Source organism: Colobus angolensis, unplaced genomic scaffold (assembly GCF_000951035.1).
Source record: "Colobus angolensis palliatus isolate OR3802 unplaced genomic scaffold, Cang.pa_1.0 Scaffold70, whole genome shotgun sequence".
Lineage (NCBI taxonomy): Eukaryota > Metazoa > Chordata > Mammalia > Primates > Cercopithecidae > Colobus > Colobus angolensis.
Genome location: NW_012120710.1, coordinates 3381421 through 3402152, shown reverse-complemented (window position 1 = coordinate 3402152; position 20732 = coordinate 3381421). Strand labels below are relative to the sequence as shown.

General features: G+C 37.0%; 1 protein-coding gene across 1 annotated transcript in view; it reads left to right on the top strand.

Moving 5' to 3' along the window:
• The window catches only part of ADAMTS3 (ADAM metallopeptidase with thrombospondin type 1 motif, 3), a 288200-nt gene extending 270855 nt beyond the window's left edge, over positions 1–17345 (top strand). Inside the window, exons 18-22 of the mRNA XM_011927136.1 lie at positions 550–715; positions 3197–3329; positions 7226–7433; positions 9415–9532; positions 14608–17345. Of these exons, the coding sequence (XP_011782526.1) occupies positions 550–715; positions 3197–3329; positions 7226–7433; positions 9415–9532; positions 14608–15176 (1194 nt within the window). The 3' untranslated portion in view covers positions 15177–17345. The remainder of the gene's footprint in view (positions 1–549; positions 716–3196; positions 3330–7225; positions 7434–9414; positions 9533–14607) is intronic.
• The last annotated feature ends 3387 nt before the right edge of the window (positions 17346–20732 follow it).

The window sequence follows — 20732 nt, the reverse complement described above, 5'->3', positions numbered from 1 at the left end:
GGTAGAATTATGGTTTTTCATTTTCTTTATATTTTTCCATAATGTAGATGTTTTCTGGAAGGAACATTACTATCTTTGTCATCAGAACAAAACGTAACAAAACGATTTCCTTTGAAGACAATTTTAAAATGCATTAAAATTTTTAAATTTTAAATTTAAATTTAAATTTTAAATTTTAAAATTTTAATCCTTTAATTTTAATTTTAATTCTTTACATTTAAAATTTAAAATCCTTTAAAAAGGAGATGGTATAATTTAAGGAAACCTACAGTGAATCTTATAAAGTTATTATGTTTATAATACAAACTCTTACCCCTCAGTGTATGTATTTTTTAATACTTTCGTGTTAAAAGTGTTATAGATATTTCATCTTCTTCTTAAACAGGGCACATGTGCACTATGGTTGACAGAAATAAAAACATTATAATTTTTGAAACTATTTGAAAGTTTTCAGTTTTAATAAGAGCAATATTCTGAAGTATTTGTAATTTGACACTCAAAATGTAAAACCCTCAGGTGATTTACATATTGATTTCATGTGTATGTTAGATTATACCTCAAGAAAACGATACCCGCTCTAGCCTGACATATAAGTACATCATCCATGAAGACTCAGTACCTATGATCAACAGCAACAATGTCATCCAGGAAGAATTCGATACTTTTGAGTGGGCTTTGAAGAGCTGGTCTCAGTGTTCCAAACCCTGTGGTGGAGGTAACAATTGAACACATTTATTATATCAAAATGTAATGCATATAAAACCCAGTCTTGCTTCTACCTTTATGGCTGTCTCTAATCGAGGCCACAATCTGAGAAATACCAAACATAACCATCAAAACATCAATACAAAACATTTTTACTGAAAGAATCATCAAATAATAGGATTCCTTTCATAACAGCGACAGACTGTAAAATCTTGCCCTTTTCTCTCAGGTCCTTTGTCTTGCATTTACTATACTGGTCCTCTTAATCACTTTATTATTCCCAAACTCCAAAACTCTCCCAAATTCATTGTACTCTGCTCCTCACCTTTCTTCTTTCCTACTTTTACTTTCTGTATCTCTCTGCATTTCTACCCAGAGTTAATAATAAGGGCTATTGGTTATGTGACTGTGTAACTGACTATGCTATGTATTTGAAACCAGATACTGTTCTAAATGCTTTATATATCAATACATGAATACTCACAATGGCCCTATGCAGTTGGTACTATTGCTATCTCTGTTAAAGTGGTAGCAAAACTGAAGCACACACAAGATAATTTCCCAGGGCCCATAGGATTCAAACCCAGATAACCTGGCTTCTGAACACATGCTCTCACTCACTGCACTGTGCTACCTCCGTTCCCTTTCCAGAGTCCATTAAGCTGGACTTAATGTTTCTCAATTTCTCCCATCATCCATTCCTCTCATTCTAAACAAGTGCTCCATTACCAATTATCCCTCATGGGCAGGAGAAGGCAAGAGGCTTGTTACAAAAATGACAGCAAATAATTGAGAACAAAATTTGTCTTAGGCAGTGCTTGTGTAGATTATTTATTTTATAATTTTAAGTTCAAGGCTGTATTTCTAAAGTGTTTTCTTGAGGGAGGCATACAATAGTTAATTATTTTAAATAACATCTCTTTATCCATTACAAGATGCCCATTTAATTTGGACCCTCCCTTCTGCTGTACTCTCAACATTTACTTGGTCACAATATTTGTCAGATATACCTTCTTCATATCTACCACATCTATTCCTTCTTCACCAGACTCCAATCACCACTTTGGGAGGGACGATTATTGCAAGAGCCTTTTAACTAGTCAACTAATATTGATGTTCTTCTCTGCCTTAATTTACAGGGTAATTTTTCTTGAATGAATGCATGAATGAATGGTAAAATTATATTATTTCTCAGATTAAAATCCTTCAGTCTTCTAATATGTTGTCCTGAAGACACATCACTTTATGCAGCATTCTTTCTAAACGTGAATCACTTGAATCTCATCATTAGAACACAAAAACAGACCCAAATTGTGGGACATTTGATAAAACAAATGGTTTTTAAATTTCAAAAATAGTAAATGTCGTAAGACAAAAAGAGATTCAGTAATTATTTCTAATTGATGGAGACTACAGGAGTAACAGTTAAATGCAACATATGATCCTTGACTGGAAAAGGATTGCCATAAGTAACATGATAGGGACAATTGAACATTTTGGAATAGGTCTGTATTTTAGATAACAGCATTATGTCTATGTTAAATGTCCTCATTTTTAGAATGATATTATAGTTATATAAGAGAATGTACTTCTGAAATCTGTGCTTAAATATTTAGGAGTGACGGATCAGGAAATCCTCAACTTTCAAATGGTTTGGCAAAATTTTATGTATATTTACACACATACACATTTATAAAGAAATACAACAAATGTGACATAGTCACAAAAGATCAATCTAGATGCAAGGTATACAAATATTTGTTGTTTTTTCTTACAACTTTTGGATAGGTTCGAATTTTTTCAAATATATATACATAATTACGAATATAAAAGTTGATGTTTGAAAGACTCTCAGTAACTCCCTATAACCTTCACGATAATGTCCAAAACCTTGTAAGACACTGAAGGCTTTCAGTATCTGATCCTTCCCTACCTCCTGCCCTCTTCAACATGATACTTCAGCCTTCTGAAGAAACCACAGTTTTTCGTATGTTATTTCCTTTGCTTGGAGAATAATTCTGCTTCATTTCCATTACCCCATACTATTTGAACTTCAGTATTCTGCTGAAGGAAAGTACTGATCCTCCAAGCTTTCCCCTCCCCTCCTCCAAGTTACAGATCTCTTCCCTCTGTATTCCTTTAGTGCCCTCTACTGTAAGTTATTTACATAGTTTTCTAAAAGCCTGTGTCACTAGATATTGTCACAGTGGTTTTCATATCTATCTCTCACACTAGACTGTATATTTAGAGTCTAGTTCTTTAACAAGCGTGCAGTTGCAATATTTATCAAATGTATTCTTTGAAAAGGTAAAAGTTTTTGTTTATTTAATGTTCTTTGGGACCTTCAGCACCTATTGAAGTGCCGAATTGTATGCACTCAATACATATTTATTGAATGGATGAATAAATGTATGAATGAGTGAGTGAATAATCAGGTAACTAACAGCATGAATAAGTGATTAAATCCAAAGAAATTTATTTCCTTTTCCAGGTTTCCAGTACACTAAATATGGATGCCGTAGGAAAAGTGATAATAAAATGGTCCATCGCAGCTTCTGTGAGGCCAACAAAAAGCCGAAACCTATTAGACGAATGTGCAATATTCAAGAGTGTACACATCCGCTGTAAGCATTTATTTTAACTATCGTATCTGTAGGTCAAAATCAGGACTTCACTGCCTTTAGCTCTTTTTAGTTTTGATTTTATTTTCAGTCAAAGCTCTATATATACATGGTTTAAATAGTCAAGTCACTTCACAGGAATTATATAAAGCTGCAGTTCTGTGCCTTTCACCACATTCTTGTTCCTCAAAAACAACCACTTTCAACTGCTATATTTATTTTGATATTTGGTAATTACTTGTTTCCTTCTCTCTAAGTCAAATGTTTTTCCTTCTATTCCTTCACTTTTTTGGGAGGTAGGTTAGACATTATACATTGAATTTTCACTGTGAAATATGAAGATTGTATTATTTTATGACCATTCTGCAAATGCACACCCAGAGGTCACGCTTTCTCCTTCCCTGCTACTCCCGTTGCTGACCTAACATACCTTTTACTGATCGCAATATTCAGAGTTTATATTAACATGTATCTCTCTTAATACCTGAGTCACATAGCATGCACATTATTATGGTTTCTTTCTTGTAATGTTTCTTCCAGAATAAGTGCATATTTTGATTTTATGTATTTGATCTTCTACTACTTTTCTGTAATTCATTCCCAAACTCTCTTTCTCAATATCAATCCCCTCAAAATACTAAACATCCAAGTATCCTGTCACTGTAATCTCCATAGAAACAGAAGAGTCTTAGAGAACAGAGTTCTCTGTGTTCCAGCTCCAGCTTGGACTTTTTACCAGCTTTCATCCTAGGGTTTCCTTTCATCATCCTCCTTGGAATTCCTACTACCTTTCTCTTCCGTGGGCTTTCCTGTTATTCCAAACTATATATCATCCCTAAGACTCAGAAATATTGTTCTATTATTATCTACACTCAAGTGTTGCTGTTGAAAAGTTGGTTGCCATTCTGATTCTCAATTCTTTCTCTATGACCTCTTTTGGTCTCTATGTCTTTCAAAGTTTGTAGGACCATCATTTTATTCCTAGTGTCCTGAAATCCCAGTGATGAAATTGACTTGGTGCTCATTTTTACTCATCATTGTGCTGTGTACTTGTAGATATTTTTGATTGAAAAATAAAAAATGTATATTTTTATGGGGTACAGTGTAATGTTTTGATGGATGCATACATTGTGGAATGATTAAATTCAGCTAATTAACCAATCTATCACATCACATACTTATCATTTTTCGTGGTGCAGACATTTAAAATCTGCTCTCCTAGCAATTTTGAAATATCCATTTCGTAATTATTAACCATAGACACTATGCTGTTCAGTAGATCTCGAAAACATATTTCTTCTGAAACTTTGTACCCCTTGACCAACATCTCTCCATTACTCCTTCACCCTCACCCAAGCCCCTAATCACCACCATTCTAGTCTCCACTTCTATGAGTTCCACTTTTCTAATTCCACATATGGAATCTAGAAAATAAGTGGAGGTCACATGGTATTTGTCTTTCTGTGTCCGACTCATTTCACTTAGCATAACTTTCTCCAGTTTCATCTATATTGTGGCAAATGACACAAACTTTTAAAAATATAAAATGGATGTCTTTCACCTCTGGAAGATTTTCTCGTATTTTTTTTAATTCTCCTGTGTTCTTCAGTGTTCTTTCTTTCTGGGACATTTGTAGCTTGGATTTTCTCTCTTATTGTTCATTGTTACACTTGCTGAGCCTTTCATTTTTGCTCTGATATCATCAATATTCAAGAGCTCTAGGTATTTCTTTTTCAAGGCATTTGATTTTTATTTCATAGATGCAATATATTCTTTCATCTCTTCTGGAGTATCAAGGATTCATTCCCTGTTTCTAAATAATTTATTTTGAGTTCTTTTCTTCCATTTCTCCACACCCACTCCATCATTTATGTTAGAGGATTTCCATGTGGTAACCCTGGGATGTTCATACGTGTATAAAAATGCAGGGTTTAGAATGCTGATTAGAAGTTTGCCTTACAGTCATAGCTGGTGGGCTCAACTATAGGGTGATCTGACTCAGCCATTTTATTAAAAGGCCCTCAATTAATTGTATATTTAGGGCTTTTCTTATAAAATAGATTCCGTAGAGCAGAATCAATCTCTTCCTAAGGAGTGTAAGCCAGTTTAAATACTGTTCTGGAAATGGTATGTGTATAGGTGTCTAAAGCGATCTCACCACATCACAGATGGATTTTTACATAATCTCCTGTTTTTACTATGGTTTCTTTCTCTCTTGATTGTGGCTATTGTATCCAGCTAAGTCTGGTTCACATTCTACAGAGGATAATAAACCTCATGTCTTCTGCATTGGAGGAGGGCAAATCACCCTGTATGGTTAAGAATCAGGGGGTCTAATTGCTTCCAAACAGACTTTTCATTAGTTCTCCTGCTTTCAGTCTTGGCTTCACCCTTGTTTTCACAGCTCACACTGTATCTAAGGCCTCTAATCCCTAAATGTTTCTAAAGTTCTACAGTGCAAGTCAGTTTGCTCATCACCTTATACTGCTGAGTTGGACTTCATTCTTCCTAATCTGCTGAGTTAGTTTCCATATGTCTATCTGTTTTCTAGGTTCCTAAATTGTGTTGTTGTGACTTCCTCTCAAATTTCTTTGTCTTTCTAGATTTATAACATTTTTGTCATTTACTTTCATTCTGAGATCTTAGGAGGGAATGGAGGTAATCAGAAATACCTGTATCTGTGAAGTATATTTGTCTTCAAAAGAGACTCATCATTGAGGTCTTCAAAATTGAGCAAAATTCCTTAGTCCAGTTGTCATGATACATTTTACCGCCAGTTTGACAAGCTAAAGCAGTCTTAAACTGTGAATACCAAAGATTGCCAAGGTTTTAGCATGGTTATATTTTGGTGCCTCTTGTATACGGAGAGAAAAAAAAAAATTGCAGAGGGAAAGTAACTTTGGAAAAGGCAAAGTTAATTTTAGCCTGAATTACATACAGACAGATTGCATAACCAGATGGAATCAATGGTGACAGCCCTTTGGGACTTGGTAACCATGTGTACTGGAGAACCGTGTGTAATGTCGTATCCACAGCTGATTTGGAAAGTGCTTGGGACACTGACACTAGAATCTGGGAATGTCCCCTGGTAAATATTTTGGAAAATGCCTCTGGAAATACTGCTATCAGGTGCATTTGTGTGAACAGTTTTTACCCAGCCCCAGTGCATACCACCCTTACCTCTTGTCAGGCCCAGTAAGGGTTAATAAGAAGAACTGCATTATCCAAATGATATAGATATGTCAAGTAGCCTTCATAACAACAACTGCAGAAATAAAACCATCATATCAGTTAAAATATTTAAGCATGAATGAACTCTAGATTTTATAAAAATGTGCCCTCTTCCAACCCAGAAGAAGACATGAGGTTTACCCTCTGTAGAATGTGAACCAGACTTTTAACTGTGTATAATAGACATGATCAAGAGAGAAGGAAACCATAGTGAAAACAGAAGGTTATGTAAGCAAATCGTAAGTGTGTCTTAGCAAGCATTAGATGGATTCTGTTTTAAAAATTCACTGTCAGATGTTTAACACTGTTAGGAAATATGAGTGAGAGTGAGTTGGTGCTATCCTTGAAAACTGCCTTCATGCCTGAATCTAATAGGGCAACTTTAAGATGAGTTTCAGAAACCCTCTGTAGATCATCCTTTTAGGAAAAGAGAAGATTTCAGAGTCACTGAGAGGCAGAAAAAAGTTAGTAGGGCATTAAAAGTTTCAACCTGCTATTGTTAAAAAGTGATCCATTATATCCATCTTTCTGAAACCACTTCCTGAACTGCAGTGTGCCCACTAGGTTGCAAGTCACTCAGAGAGCAGAAGAGTCTAGGCTTTGCGGGTGGGAATGTGTGCACTATACATACCAGTGATAATTTCAGTGTTAAACCCCTGCACCCACAGCTGGGTAGCAGAAGAATGGGAACACTGCACCAAAACCTGTGGAAGTTCTGGCTATCAACTTCGTACTGTACGCTGCCTTCAGCCACTCCATGATGGCACCAACCGCTCTGTGCACAGCAAGTACTGCATGGGTGACCGTCCTGAGAGCCGCCGGCCCTGTAACAGAGTGCCCTGCCCAGCGCAGTGGAAAACGGGACCCTGGAGTGAGGTAGGTGTGTGAATTCTGAGCATGCATATGTAAAGTGTGTGTGTAAGCATGTGTAGATATTTTAATTTGGCTTAAACATCAGTTAGGCTTTGTGTGAACTGAGAAACTACTGCATATTTTGTAATTACCTGGAGCTATTAGGAAAAATTAATGCTTTAAAACAGTACCTGCACTTACGTTTAGTTGGTAGGGGCAAACCATGTTTATGTGTTTTGTAACATAGAGTAGAGCAGAAGTCTGATAGATGACTGTTCCTTTGTCCAATATTTTTGTTGACTTCCCTGTTCCTTCAGGATAAATTCCAAACCCCTGATACTGAATGCAGGGCCCAGCACCATTTTGCACCGCACTAACTCCTTTTATTCTTTCTTCATTCCTACTCTTTGTCCCAGTTCGAGTAAACTTCCCACTGTTCCAAACAGACCATGCTTGTTTGAGCCTCCCACCTTTCAGCTAACGTGGACTCCCCCTCCTCCTACCTGATAATTTCTCCTTCTCCACAAAAGCTCGTCTCCGTAGTCCTAATGACCACCTTCCAGGTGGTACCTTTCCTGGCAGTTCCTCCTCTACATCTGAAAGGCAGTGCAACTTAACTTTATCATGCTGTTCATGACAGAGTATTATAACTCTGATTCTTGAATCTGTATTTGCCACTAGTACACACATTTCTCAAAAATAGTGTGCCTGGTTTCCTCAGTACTCAGCTAGTGCTTAGCATACCTGTCCAGATGATGTTTGTTTGTTAATTGGCTGACTCCATGTTGCACTGTCAGCTATTACCACCTGTCTTAGATATTTCTAAAGATTCAAAATAAGAAATCTTGGTGTCATAGGAGAATCATTTATAGGGGGAAAGGGCATCAAAAATCAGATAGGAAACTAATGAGGAAGTGGAGAGTAAGCCCAGAAAGGAAGAAACAAGCAAGTTGTCTTATCTATTTCTTGCTGCTTTAACAGAATATCACAGATTGGGTAATTTATAAAGAACAAAAGTTTATTTGGCATATAGTTCTGGAGGCTGCGAAGTCCAAGGGTATGGCACTGGCATCTGAAGAGAGCCTTCCTGTAGCTGAAGGCATCACATGGCAAGGAAGCATGCAAGAGAAACACAGAAGATCCTTCTGTCAGGAGCCCATTCCTGCAATAACTAACCCATTCTCAAGATAATAGCATAAATCTATGCCCATAAATCACCTCTGAGAGGTCCCACCTCTTACAGGTCCCTCTCAACATTGTTACAGTGGCAGTTAAATTTCAACCTGAGTTTTGGAGGGGACATTCAAACCATAATACAAGTACAGGTCACCCACACAGGACCGTAATGCTAACTCATATCAAAGTCTCAGTAGAAGTCCCTCCTCCATAGCACCTTTCTAGGGCCATTGCATGGACGTTTCTGAGCTTAGTTTTGGAGCAGTAAAGATTTTCATTAGAGAAAAGAACTTAAGAACATGGAATAATAGTAGTTCCAAGGACGTTGAATTAACCATCCGAGGCAACTTATCAGTAAATTCTGCCATCTATAAGAAAGAAGAAGTGGGGACTTTCAATACCATGATTGGGTCCCTGAGAACAGACATCATCAACATTGTTTTTAGAAACTACAGCAGATGTTAACATTGTTATTAATCATGGCTTCTTTCGTAGGAAATGCTTACTAGGTACCAGGCATTTTGCTACTGCTCTATACACATTGTTTCCTTTGCCTTCATTTAGTCCTAAAACAATCTTATAAGGCAGGTATTATTATCCCAGCTTTCCACCAGATAAGGAAGTTGAATCTTATATAGAAAAAACAATGTGCCCAGGCCGGTAAATAAGGGAGTCAGAATATAAACTCAGTGGTATCTATCTTCAAAACCACTGTGCAGCATCACTTAATAGAGAACGAACACTAGATCTGTGTGTCTGTATGTGTGTGTGTGTATGTGCATGGTCTTGGTGGAATAAATGTCTGTAACCACAGCCTTTGTATCTGCAGTGTTCAGTGACCTGCGGTGAAGGAACAGAGGTGAGGCAGGTCCTCTGCAGAGCTGGGGACCACTGTGATGGTGAAAAGCCTGAGTCGGTCAGAGCCTGTCAACTGCCTCCTTGTAATGGTAGGTGTCACACCAATTGACTTCACGGCTCTGATGTTTTTAAACCTCAAAAAGCAGAATTTCCTTTTGAGAGAAGTTATAGAATTTACATTCGTTTACTGATAAATAACCAAAGGAAAACACCTGTGAAATATTAGTCCAATTCAGTTCTTTAAGATCAGCATTTGAGGCAATGTCCTACACTTTTTAATTATCATGACCACTATAGCCCTGCCATTTCTGGCTGGTGACGTTGGGGTGAGGGCTGTGCTATGTATATGTAACATCTATCAATTTGTGTTGCTCATAGGAACTACTTAATTTTTCCTTGTTATATTTAACTATAACTTCACATCTTTATTAAAAAGCATAATTTTGCAACGGTTTGGAAATATTTTACTGAAATTATTCAATTTTGATGTGTGGGTAATGTCACTCAACTCTAAAGCCATTTCCAGTAACTGTCTATCCATAGAGTAACTTCAGACAGACACCTTGCACACAGGATCAAATTAAGCATTTGCCTGACCTACCAACTTGCTGTATGGCAAAAGCAGGGTTTATTGTCTTTATTTAGTCAATTTGCTATTTTAAAACAGCAAAATGGGGCCAGGTGTGGTGGCTCACACCTGTAATCCCAGCACTTTGGGAGGCTAAGGTGGGTGAATCATCTGAGGGCAGGAGTTCAAGACCAGCCTGACCAATATGGGAAAACACTGTCTCTACTAAAAATACAAAAATTAGCTGGGTGTAGTGGAGCATGCCTGTAATTTCAGCTACTTGAGAGGCAGGGGCAGGAGAATCGCCTGAACCCAGGAGACAGAGGTTGCAGGGAGCCGAGATCATGCCACTGCACTCCAGCCTGGGTAACAGAGTGAGACTCCATATCAAAAAATAAGCAATAAAACAAGCAAAATGTATTGGATCGTTTCTGTCTCTATCACTGTCTCCTTCTGCCTCCATTTCCATAGCTCTCTGTCCACATCTGTCTCTATCCTGCACTGGCTCATCTGTGTCTCCATTTGCGCTCCTCTGTCTCTCTCTTATTTTGGGTGTCTGTCTTGCTCTGTTTCTGATGAGCTGTCACCTGCTGCGTGTATGTGGCTCACTTTCTGTGTCAGTCACACATGCTTTTTCTAGTCCTTACTCTTTCTTGCTCTCCTTCCCTCTCCCTGTCCTAGTCTCCGTGGCTCTACCTCCTGTCGTTCTTTTTCCCTCTCATCATCTCTCTCCTCCTGCCTCTTCCTGTCTCTTCCCCCTCTTTCCTTATTCCGTGTGTTTGTCTCTCTTTCTCTCCCATTTTCTCTTTCTCAGTGTCCTCCCGTCCACCCTCTCCCTTTCTTTCTTTATCCTCCCCTTCCTGTCCAACTTCGTGTGTCTGTCTCTGTTTCTCCATCTCTTCCACCTCTCTTTCTCTCTCTCTCTCTCTCCCCGTCTCTTATCTCCTCCGTTGCCTTAGTCTGTTCTAGCTGCTATAACAAAATACCTGAGACTGGGTAATTTATTAAAAAAAAAATTATTGCTCAGAGTTCTAAGTCTAGAAGCCCATGATCAAGGCATCCGCAGATTTAGTGTCCGGTGAGGGCTTCCTAGATGGTGCCTCGTTGTTCTGTCCGCATGTGGTGAAAAGGGCCAAGGAGCTCCCTTGATTCTCTTTTATAGGGCACAAATTCCATTCATAAGCACTTCACCCCGATAGCCTAGTCACCTCCCAAAGGCCCCACCCTGTTAGTACCATCGCCTTGAGGATTAGGTTTCAACAAAGGAATTTGGGGGGCACACATTCAGACCATACCCACCTTTTTCCTCTCCTTCTTACAGTTCTTTTTCTCTATTCCTCCATCTTTCACTCCTTTTGTCTGTCTCTTTCTCCTCCTTTCTCTTCCTAGGCCCTCCACTGACCTGTCTTTTTCTCTTCCTGTCTCATTTTCTCTCCCCAAGTCTCTCTCTCACTGCCCTCATCTGTTTATTGCATTTTCTCTTCCCTCATATTTTCTTCTCCTCCCTTGTTTTCCTAGCCCACCCATCTGCCTCCACCACAACCTTTCTCTTAAATGCAGTTCTGCTAAATCCATGCCAGTGACAAATGTGGACATTGTTTTCACACACTAGAAGACTCAGGACTAAAGAAGTTGCTTTGTGCTTGGCCTCCAACACCATAAGTAAGACATTGATTGAATATTGACATCTGCTGAATGGTGCTTTTTGTCAAGAAAATTGGCAAAGCACTATCTTGTCAAATGTTTTTTTTTTTTTTTTTTGAAGAAATTTCAGGCTTTAAGTCTTTAACCCTTATAAATTATTTCATTATAAATTTCATTTGAAATATGTTATAGCAAGAACATATCTGACCATGTGGGGGAGACATAGGACTTATATATTTAATCATTTTACTTTGGAAAGTATTGATATATGTAAAAGCTCAAAATACAAATCAAAACCAAAAGAACAAAGTTTACTCAGAAGTTTTAACATACACTGTCACCATAATATTTTATTCTTATGTAGTTATTCCTGTTAAGAGGCTACCACTTTGTAAGTAAGCTTTATCTATCTTGGAGCTGGTACAGCTGTGTATTTCTACAGATGTGCCCAATGGTTAGCAAGAATTTTCTTGATTTTGCTTCTTTAGCCAGAAGAAATTGTGTTGAATATAAAACCAAGGAGCTAATAAGATAGCTTAACTATTTTAGTGATTTCATATCCCTTTTAGTTGTTCTGTTGTTCTGAAATCGAGGCCCAAAGGTCAATCCTAAGAGTTCTAAATGGTCGCATGTTTCTACCATATTTCAAGGAAAATAAGTAATACTTTCTACCAGAATCTCAAACTGCTATTAGGATCAAATGGCCTTTTGAGACCATGTGTGAATCTCTTTTCCAGAACTTCTTATAATGATTTGGGGGTGGAACGAGAAGTCTGAAAAGTTTCCTTCATTTTTTTTTAATTGATTGATTTTTTTATGTGACTCCATATTTTGATTGTACCATTTTTTTTTGCCTATAAGCTCTTCCCATTTATCAGTAGGCAAATTACCATAAGGTTAATGTATTCCTTTGCTCAGATTTTTCTCAGAATATCTCTCCCATTTCCTCCTCCACACAAAAGTATATTCTGGCCCTAATGAAACCCAGGTTACGAACAGGACTCTGCAATGCCAGAGTGCTCACACTTAGAAATGGGAGAACTTTGGTTGGACTCGTTCTCTAACTCAGAGAAAATAGATCATACTTCCAAGAGGGGCCTCTGAACAGGGGTGATGAGGGAAAGGAGTTAGGGGAAAAAGAGAGTTCAAGGTCAGATAAGGTCCTCTCCTCTTAAGACCTATAGCCTGACATATACAGAAAGAAGACATTTTCTTATTTTGAGATATGGGTTTAAAAAAAAAGTAAATCACACCTGAAATTAATATTTAAGGTGAAACCCATTAACATAATGCACAGACATTTATAACATAATTAGATGATGACCTAGCTTATACGAAGTATTCAGCCACATTATACCATATAATAGACCTGCACATATCAAGCATGTATGAGTCATTTCACAATTTGGAAAGTGGAGATAGTATTACAGCTCATTGTTGGTAATTTTAGTCCTCTATTGGCTTTGCCAACTGACTCTCTTTTTTTTGTTTCAAACTTTAGAAAAAGGATTTTTCAATTTTTGGGGAGTTATGTAGCAGGTTTCTTTCTTAGCAATATAGTATTACCCAATAATACACTGACTGTAATTTTAAGTGATTCTATTACATAAATGCCACAATTGACAGTTCTTTGCATTTATTCTTTGGGCATGGATCAGTGTTTCTGTGTTGCACATCTGCAGGGATGCTACTCTATGCACTGGTTCTGTCATCAGAGAGGCACAGGATATGTCTTTATTTCATAACGTATACCCAGGATGACTAAAACTATGCACAAGTTAATATTTTTATGATTGGATTTGGATTATCTGAAATCCAATCGGATATTTGGATTATCTGAAATCCAAATCTTGTAACCTGGAATCAATAAAATTTTAAAGTAATAAAAAAAGTGTACACATGCAGTATGAAACGTTTTAGAAGTGTTACTTTAGATGTTATCAAGTGTTTTATGAGTATTACTTTAGTATTTTTTAGACCAAGTGCTGTCAATTCAATGAAATTACATTTTATGAGTGTTACTAAGTATCCTTCAAACATAAAGTACTGTCAATTAAATAAAATTAAGGGTGAGAACCATGAATTATTCATAAGAAATTTGGCATACTTTACCCAAATTTGTGCATTCAGATAACAAATAATCTGAGAATATTCAATGATAAACATGAAACTATTTTATTCAAACTGGATATTTTGTTTTTTTGTTTTTTTTGAGACGGAGTCTCGCTCTGCCACCCAGGCTGGAGTGCAGTGGCGTGATCTCAGCTCACTGCAAACTCCGCCTCCTGGATTCACGCCATTCTCCTGCCTTAGCCTCCCAAGTAGCTAGGACTACAGGTGCCCACCACTGCACCCGGCTAATTTTTTTTGTATTTTTAGTAGATACAGGGTTTCACCATGTTAGCTGGGATGGTCTCGATCTCAAACTGGAGAATTTTTAAAAATCAATATGGTATTTTGATTATTCTTTGGAGAATACCTTTGTAAGATTTGTTTTGTTTTTATAAATGTTTAGTATTTATTTTGATTTCATATTTTAACATAATGTAGGGAATACCCTCTGAGAAAGTCAGAAATACCATAAAATAAAAATACAGATGCCCCTTTGCATCCTAAAAATTTAACCACAGCATTAAATAAATTCTCTTTGCCCATTCTAAAAACAGATATATGTTCCTACTTGGAGGAAAAAAATACCCTCTGTGGTCTGAAGACTTCTGGTGGAAATATTAAAATAATGATCATCACAAGGACTTTGTAGATAAAGAACTATTTATTTTAATGAATTCATTCTAATGTTCATATTTTTAATGCAAAAGCCTGTGTGGATCACTCCCATTGGTGTCAGATTGCACTTAAATCTTTTTACATTCATTAAAGATTTTCATTTTTTCCTCCTTTCATTTTATGTTTAGATGCATGTATTGGTTTATTTTCTTTTTATTTTTGCAGATGAGCCATGTCTGGGAGACAAGTCCATATTCTGTCAAATGGAAGTGTTGGCACGATACTGCTCCATACCAGGTTATAACAAGTTATGTTGTGAGTCCTGCAGCAAGCGCAGTAGCACCCTGCCACCACCATACCTTCTAGAAGCTGCTGAAACTCATGATGATGTCGTCTCTAACCCTAGTGACCTCCCTAGATCTCTAGTGATGCCTACATCTTTGGTTCCTTATCATTCAGAGACCCCTGCAAAGAAGACATCTTTGAGTAGCATCTCTTCGGTGGGAGGTCCAAATGCATATGCTGCTTTCAGGTCAAACAGTAAACCTGATGGTGCTAATTTACCCCAGAGGAGTGCTCAGCAAGCAAGAAGTAAGACTGTGAGACTGGTCGCTGCACCATCCTCCCCACCCACCAAGAGGGGCCACCTCAGTTCAGCTTCACAAATGGCTGCTGCTTCCTTCTTTGCAGCCAGTGATTCAATAGGTGCTTCTTCTCAGGCAAGAACCTCACAGAAAGATGGAAAGATTATTGACAACAGACGTCCGACAAGATCATCCACCTTAGAAAGATGAGAAAGTGAACCAAAAAGGCTAGAAACTAGAGGAAAACCTGGACAACCTCTCTCTCCCCATGGTGCATATGCTTGTTTAAAGTGGAAATCTCTATAGATCGTCAGCTCATTTTATCTGTAATTGGAAGAACAGAAAGTGCTGGCTCACTTTCTAGTTGCTTTCATCCTCTTTTGTTCTGCATTGACTCATTTACCAGAATTCATTGGAAGAAAGCACCAAAGATTATTAAAGAAAAAAAATATGTTGCTAAGTTTGTGTTGGTCGCTCTCTGAAGCAGAAAAGAGACTGGAACCAATTGTGCATATCAGCTGACTTTTTGTTTGTTTTAGAAAAGTTACAGTAAAAATAAAAAAGAGATACCAATGGTTTACACTTTAACAAGAAATTTTGGATATGGAACAAAGAATTCTTAGACTTGTATTCCTATTTATCTATATTAGAAATATTGTATGAGCAAATTTGCAGCTGTTGTGTAAATACTGTATATTGCAAAAATCAGTATTATTTTAAGAGATGTGTTCTCAAATGATTGTTTACTATATTACATTTCTGGATGTTCTAGGTGCCTGTCATTGAATATTGCCTTGTTTGACATTCTACAGGTTAATTTTCAAAGCAGAGTATTACAAAAGAAAGTTAGAATTACAGCTACTGACATATAAAGGGTTTTGTTGAATCAACAATGTGATACATAAATTATAGAAAAAGAAAAAAATCACAAAAGCTATAGATATACACATATCAGGTTACCTATTGCCTTCTATATTTATAATTTAAAGGATTGGTGTCTTAATACACTTACGGTCACAGGGATCAACGAATAGTAAATGAACTCGTGCAAGATAAAACTGAAACCCTCTTTCTGGGACCTCAGTAGGCACCGTTGAGGTGTCTTTTGTTTTTGTGTGCGTGTGTTTCTTTTTTAATTTTCACATTGTTGACAGATACAAACAGTTATACTCAAGGTACTGTAATAATCGCAAAGGAAAAAGTTTTGGGATAACTTATTTGTATGTTGGTAGCTGAGAAAAGTATCATCAGTCTAGAATTGACATTTGAGTATAGTAGAGCTTTGGGGCTTTGAAGGCAGGTTCAAGAAAGCATATGTCAATGGTTGAGATATTTATTTTCCATATGGTTCCTGTTCAAATGTTCACAACCACAATGCATCTGACTGCAATAATGTGCTAATAATTTATGTCAGTGGTCACCTTGCTCATAGCAAAGCCAGAAATGCTCTCTCCAGGGAGTAGATGTAAAGTACTTGTACATAGAATTCAGAACCGAAGATATTTATTAAAAGTTGATTTTTTTTCTTGATAGTATTTTTATGTACTAAATATTTACACTAATATCAATTACATGTTTTGGTAAACTAGAGAGACATAATTAGAGATGCATGCTTTGTTCTGTGCATAGAGGAGACATTTAAGCAAACTACTATAGCAAACTCAAAAGCTAAAACTGAACTAATTTGATGTTATGCAAACATCTTGCATTTTTAGTAGTTGATATTAAGTTGATGACTTGTTTCCCTTCAAGGAAACATTAAATTGTATGGACTCAGCTAGCTGTTCAATGAAATTGTGAATTAGAAACATTTTTTTAAAAGTTTTTGAAAGAGATAAATGCATCATGAATTATACATAAATGGGAGGAGATAGTGTTATCAGCATAATGATTTTGAGGTCAGTACCTGAACTGCGTAAAAATATATTAGCAAACTAAAATGTAGATAAATTAAACTCTCAAAGCACAGAATGTGCAAGAACGTTTGCATTTTAATCATTGTAAACTAACAACTTAAACTATTGACTCTATACCTCTAAAGAATTGCTGCTACTTTGTGCAAGAATTTTGAAGGTCAAATTAGGCAAATTTCAGATAGTAAAACAATCCCTGAGCCTTAAGTCATTTTTTATTTTTCCTAAAAATTCCCATAGGATAAAATACTCTCTAGTTTACTTGCGTGTGCATACATCTCATCCACGGGGGAAGATAAGGATGGTCACACAAACAGTTTCCATAAAGATGTACATATTCATTATAATTCTGACCTTTGGGCTTTCTTTTCTACCAAGCTAAAAATTCCTTTTTATCAAAGTGTACACTACTGATGCTGTTTGTTGTATTGAGAGCACGTAGCAATAAAAATGTTAACAAAATATAGATCTGGCTCTATATAGATTTCATCATTAGATTCATCATGGGGTAATGGAAATGTGTATTTCCTCTTATGCAGTGAAATGACATCAAATTTATTTACTACTTCTAGTTGTTTGAAAGACTCAAGTGACTGTCTCCTGTTTTCACATCATGGTATATTACAATGATTTTTTAAAAAAACAAAAACAAAATAAGAGGTGGCTTTTTGGTTAAATGTGTCTCATAGAACTATGAAGAAGATGAGTAAAGATGGTGACCACGCTAGTATTTCAGAGAAAGAAATGGTTACCTTCTGTTTTTAAAATCTGCAACTTCAGAGTGATTTTTAAATAAAAGCTTTCCATTAATTTTGAACGTTCATTACCTGAGAATTGGCGGAAACACATTACTCAAGACTCAGGAGTCTGGGGAGGCAGGAACCATCACAGTGCAAGGCCTTTTGGTATGGAATAAACAAATGTTGCTAAAATTACAAATCTGCACAAAGAACAAGTCTTTTAGCTGAGATATTTGGAGACTTACAAGAAGATGCTCACTCCCACTAGTAGTTCAAGGTAAAAACAAACTTCTCATGGTGGAAGATACAGAGCCAGTAGGTCTGCTTTCTATTCCTGAAACAAAATGACAAGATTTCTAAACTTCTCAAGAAGTTATGATACTCTGGTTAAGAGTATGAGCAGTAAAATCAGACTGCTGGTTTACCTCCTGGTTCTAAAGTCAACCAATGGTGACTTGGAGGAGTTACTTAATGTGACTAAGCCTCACTTGTTTTATATGTAAAATGAAGATGATAACACTACATACATCATAAAGCTGTTTGAGCAAACAAAAATTGAGAATCCTGGAAAAACAATAAACACAGTACCTCATGGGATAGACATTAAGTGTTGGGTAAAAGATTGCCATTGTTATTTTCTCCAGAATATCTATTTTTTAAACATTTATCTTGTGATGCGTGATCAACAAACTTCAAAGGATTCAATTTGAATATTTTAAACCAAGGAAACGATTTCCACAAAGTCCCTTCTGCCCAAAGTATCCCATGTGCCCAAAAGAATGTGGAACACAAGAATAGAAGCAGAGAGTTGCATGAACTATGTATATAATGCAACAGGTTTTTCATAATAGGCACAACCTGGCAAATGACTCCAAAGATTAAGGCAACTGTGTTTTCTATGGTGGCATCCTGTACTACAAGATATTGTCCTCAGACTTGCTGCCACCAAGTCAGTCCTCTTCTCTTGATTACAGACTTTCTCTGGGACCTATAGAAGGGGCTCTGGGTCTTATATGCCAAGGGAAGAAGGGCTCATGTATACCCTTTAATCGTAATTGAACTATATACATTTTGTCCCTGGACAAATAAAAAAAAAATCTATTTTGTATTCATTAGTACTTAGAACTGTGCCCTGCTCTTTGTACAAACTTTGCAACTATATTATCTACTACATTCTGTAAAATCTCTGCTGCCGAAAACAGATTTTTCAGAGTTATGACTGTGTATCCCTTCTGTTTTTAGACTTTTTCTGTCTCTATTAACTTATTTGACAGAAACAGGAACTAGCTAGTGTTGAACTGGAAAGGATCTTTAGATATTATCTAGCCTAGCACTCTTCCTTTTCCAGGAATAGGATTAGGACCCAAAGGTGATGTCTCCAAAATCTCATTTGTGAATTTGGATAGAACTGGGATTAGAAGAGAGATTAGTACTCCAACTTTCAGTTCATTTTTTCTCCCATAGCTAGGATCCATCTATTCTATAAAAATAAGGGACTCCGATGAAAAGAAAGTCAATTATCCCAAGATGAGCAAGTGTCTATGTGATCATGCTAAAGAAGAGAGCCAAAGTGTGCATTTTGACAGATAAAATGTGAACGTCTAAGACTGAAGTACTTTGCACTTCCAAATGAACCTGCTGCAACCACCACATTACCCAGAAATGTGTTCAGCTACATGCTAGGGACATCTTCATTTGTTTATATTGGTAACAGGAATGAGTTGTATTTCTATAGCCTTTCAGAAGACCTGTCCAAAATATTCTGGTTTTGTGTGGAGGGGGGCATTGCAACCCTTATTTTTACATCTCAGATGTTGCATGGTGTGTGGAGATAGCAACATAGCATCTAGTGGAATGCTTTAGTTAATTTCCGCAACGTTCCTAACATGGAGATTCACTTGTCAGAAGCAGCAGCCACTCTGATTCCATCTGCTTTTGCTCTGGGTTTTCATGACCATTAGCAATGATCTTGAATGATGTGAGTGAGCTGGATAAATAGTCTCTTTAGCCATATAGCCAAGTGCATTGTTTTCTTTCCTTCATATTTGTTCTGACTTGAATTTTTAGTGTTTTCTTACATACATTTATTAAATTTACAAGCAGACCCAGGTCTGCATCATCATACAAGGAAGGATCAAACTTTTGCTTGAATCTGTTTGTGCTTCATGACCCACTTTCTGATCTCCTTTCTTCACCACCAAACTTTTCAAGGGACTGGCTTACATTCTCTGCCTCTCCTCTTTCCCGCCCTTACCAGCATTCACTCTGGGGCCCACTGCAGCCTGTATTCTACCCCAAGCACACAACAGAAGAACCACGCTCAAAAGTCATTCCTAATTGCTCCTTCTCACTTGAAGAATTCATGGATTCGACAAAATTTTATTGTGCTCTGATTGTGTGCCAGGCAGCATTCCAGGTGCTTACAATACAGTAGTGAGAAAATAATGAAAATTCCTGCTGTCCTATAGAGGGTACATTGTAGTAGAAAAAACACAGCAAACAATAATCATCGTGCGTGGCTTTGATATCAAGTACATTAAAACGTGATTAAGAAGAGCAAAGTGCAGTACTGAGTGGGAGAGTAGTGGCAGACTCATTTAGACGGTGAAAAACTTGAAGGAAGTAAGAAAATTATTTCTACAATCTCTGGGGAAGAACATTCCAGGAAAAAGCAGCATCCAGTGCAAAGGCCCTAAAGTGCAGTATGTCTGGTAAGTGCAAGGAACAGCAACAAGGACAGTGAAGTGGATATAAGTGTTTGATGGGGTCACTAGGAGAAGATAAAAGAGAAGTAAGAGGTGAGAAATCACACACAATCTCGTGGGTTAGTATAAAAACTCTGGCCTTTATTTTTCCCAGATTCTCTCCAGCATTACATGGCCTTGGTGAAAAGAACCCGGGATTTTGTCTCATGCAACTTGGATTTAAAACCCGTCTTCCATTCACAAACCCGTAGGACTTGTCTCTTTAGTACATAGTTCCCTCATCTACAAAGTTGAATGAAAGTATTATCTGACAGACTTCTAGTGTGAATCAAATGAGCTCATGTCCCTAAAACTGTATTTTTAAGGATATTGTTACAGTTGATTTTATTATAAATTTTTATATTATAG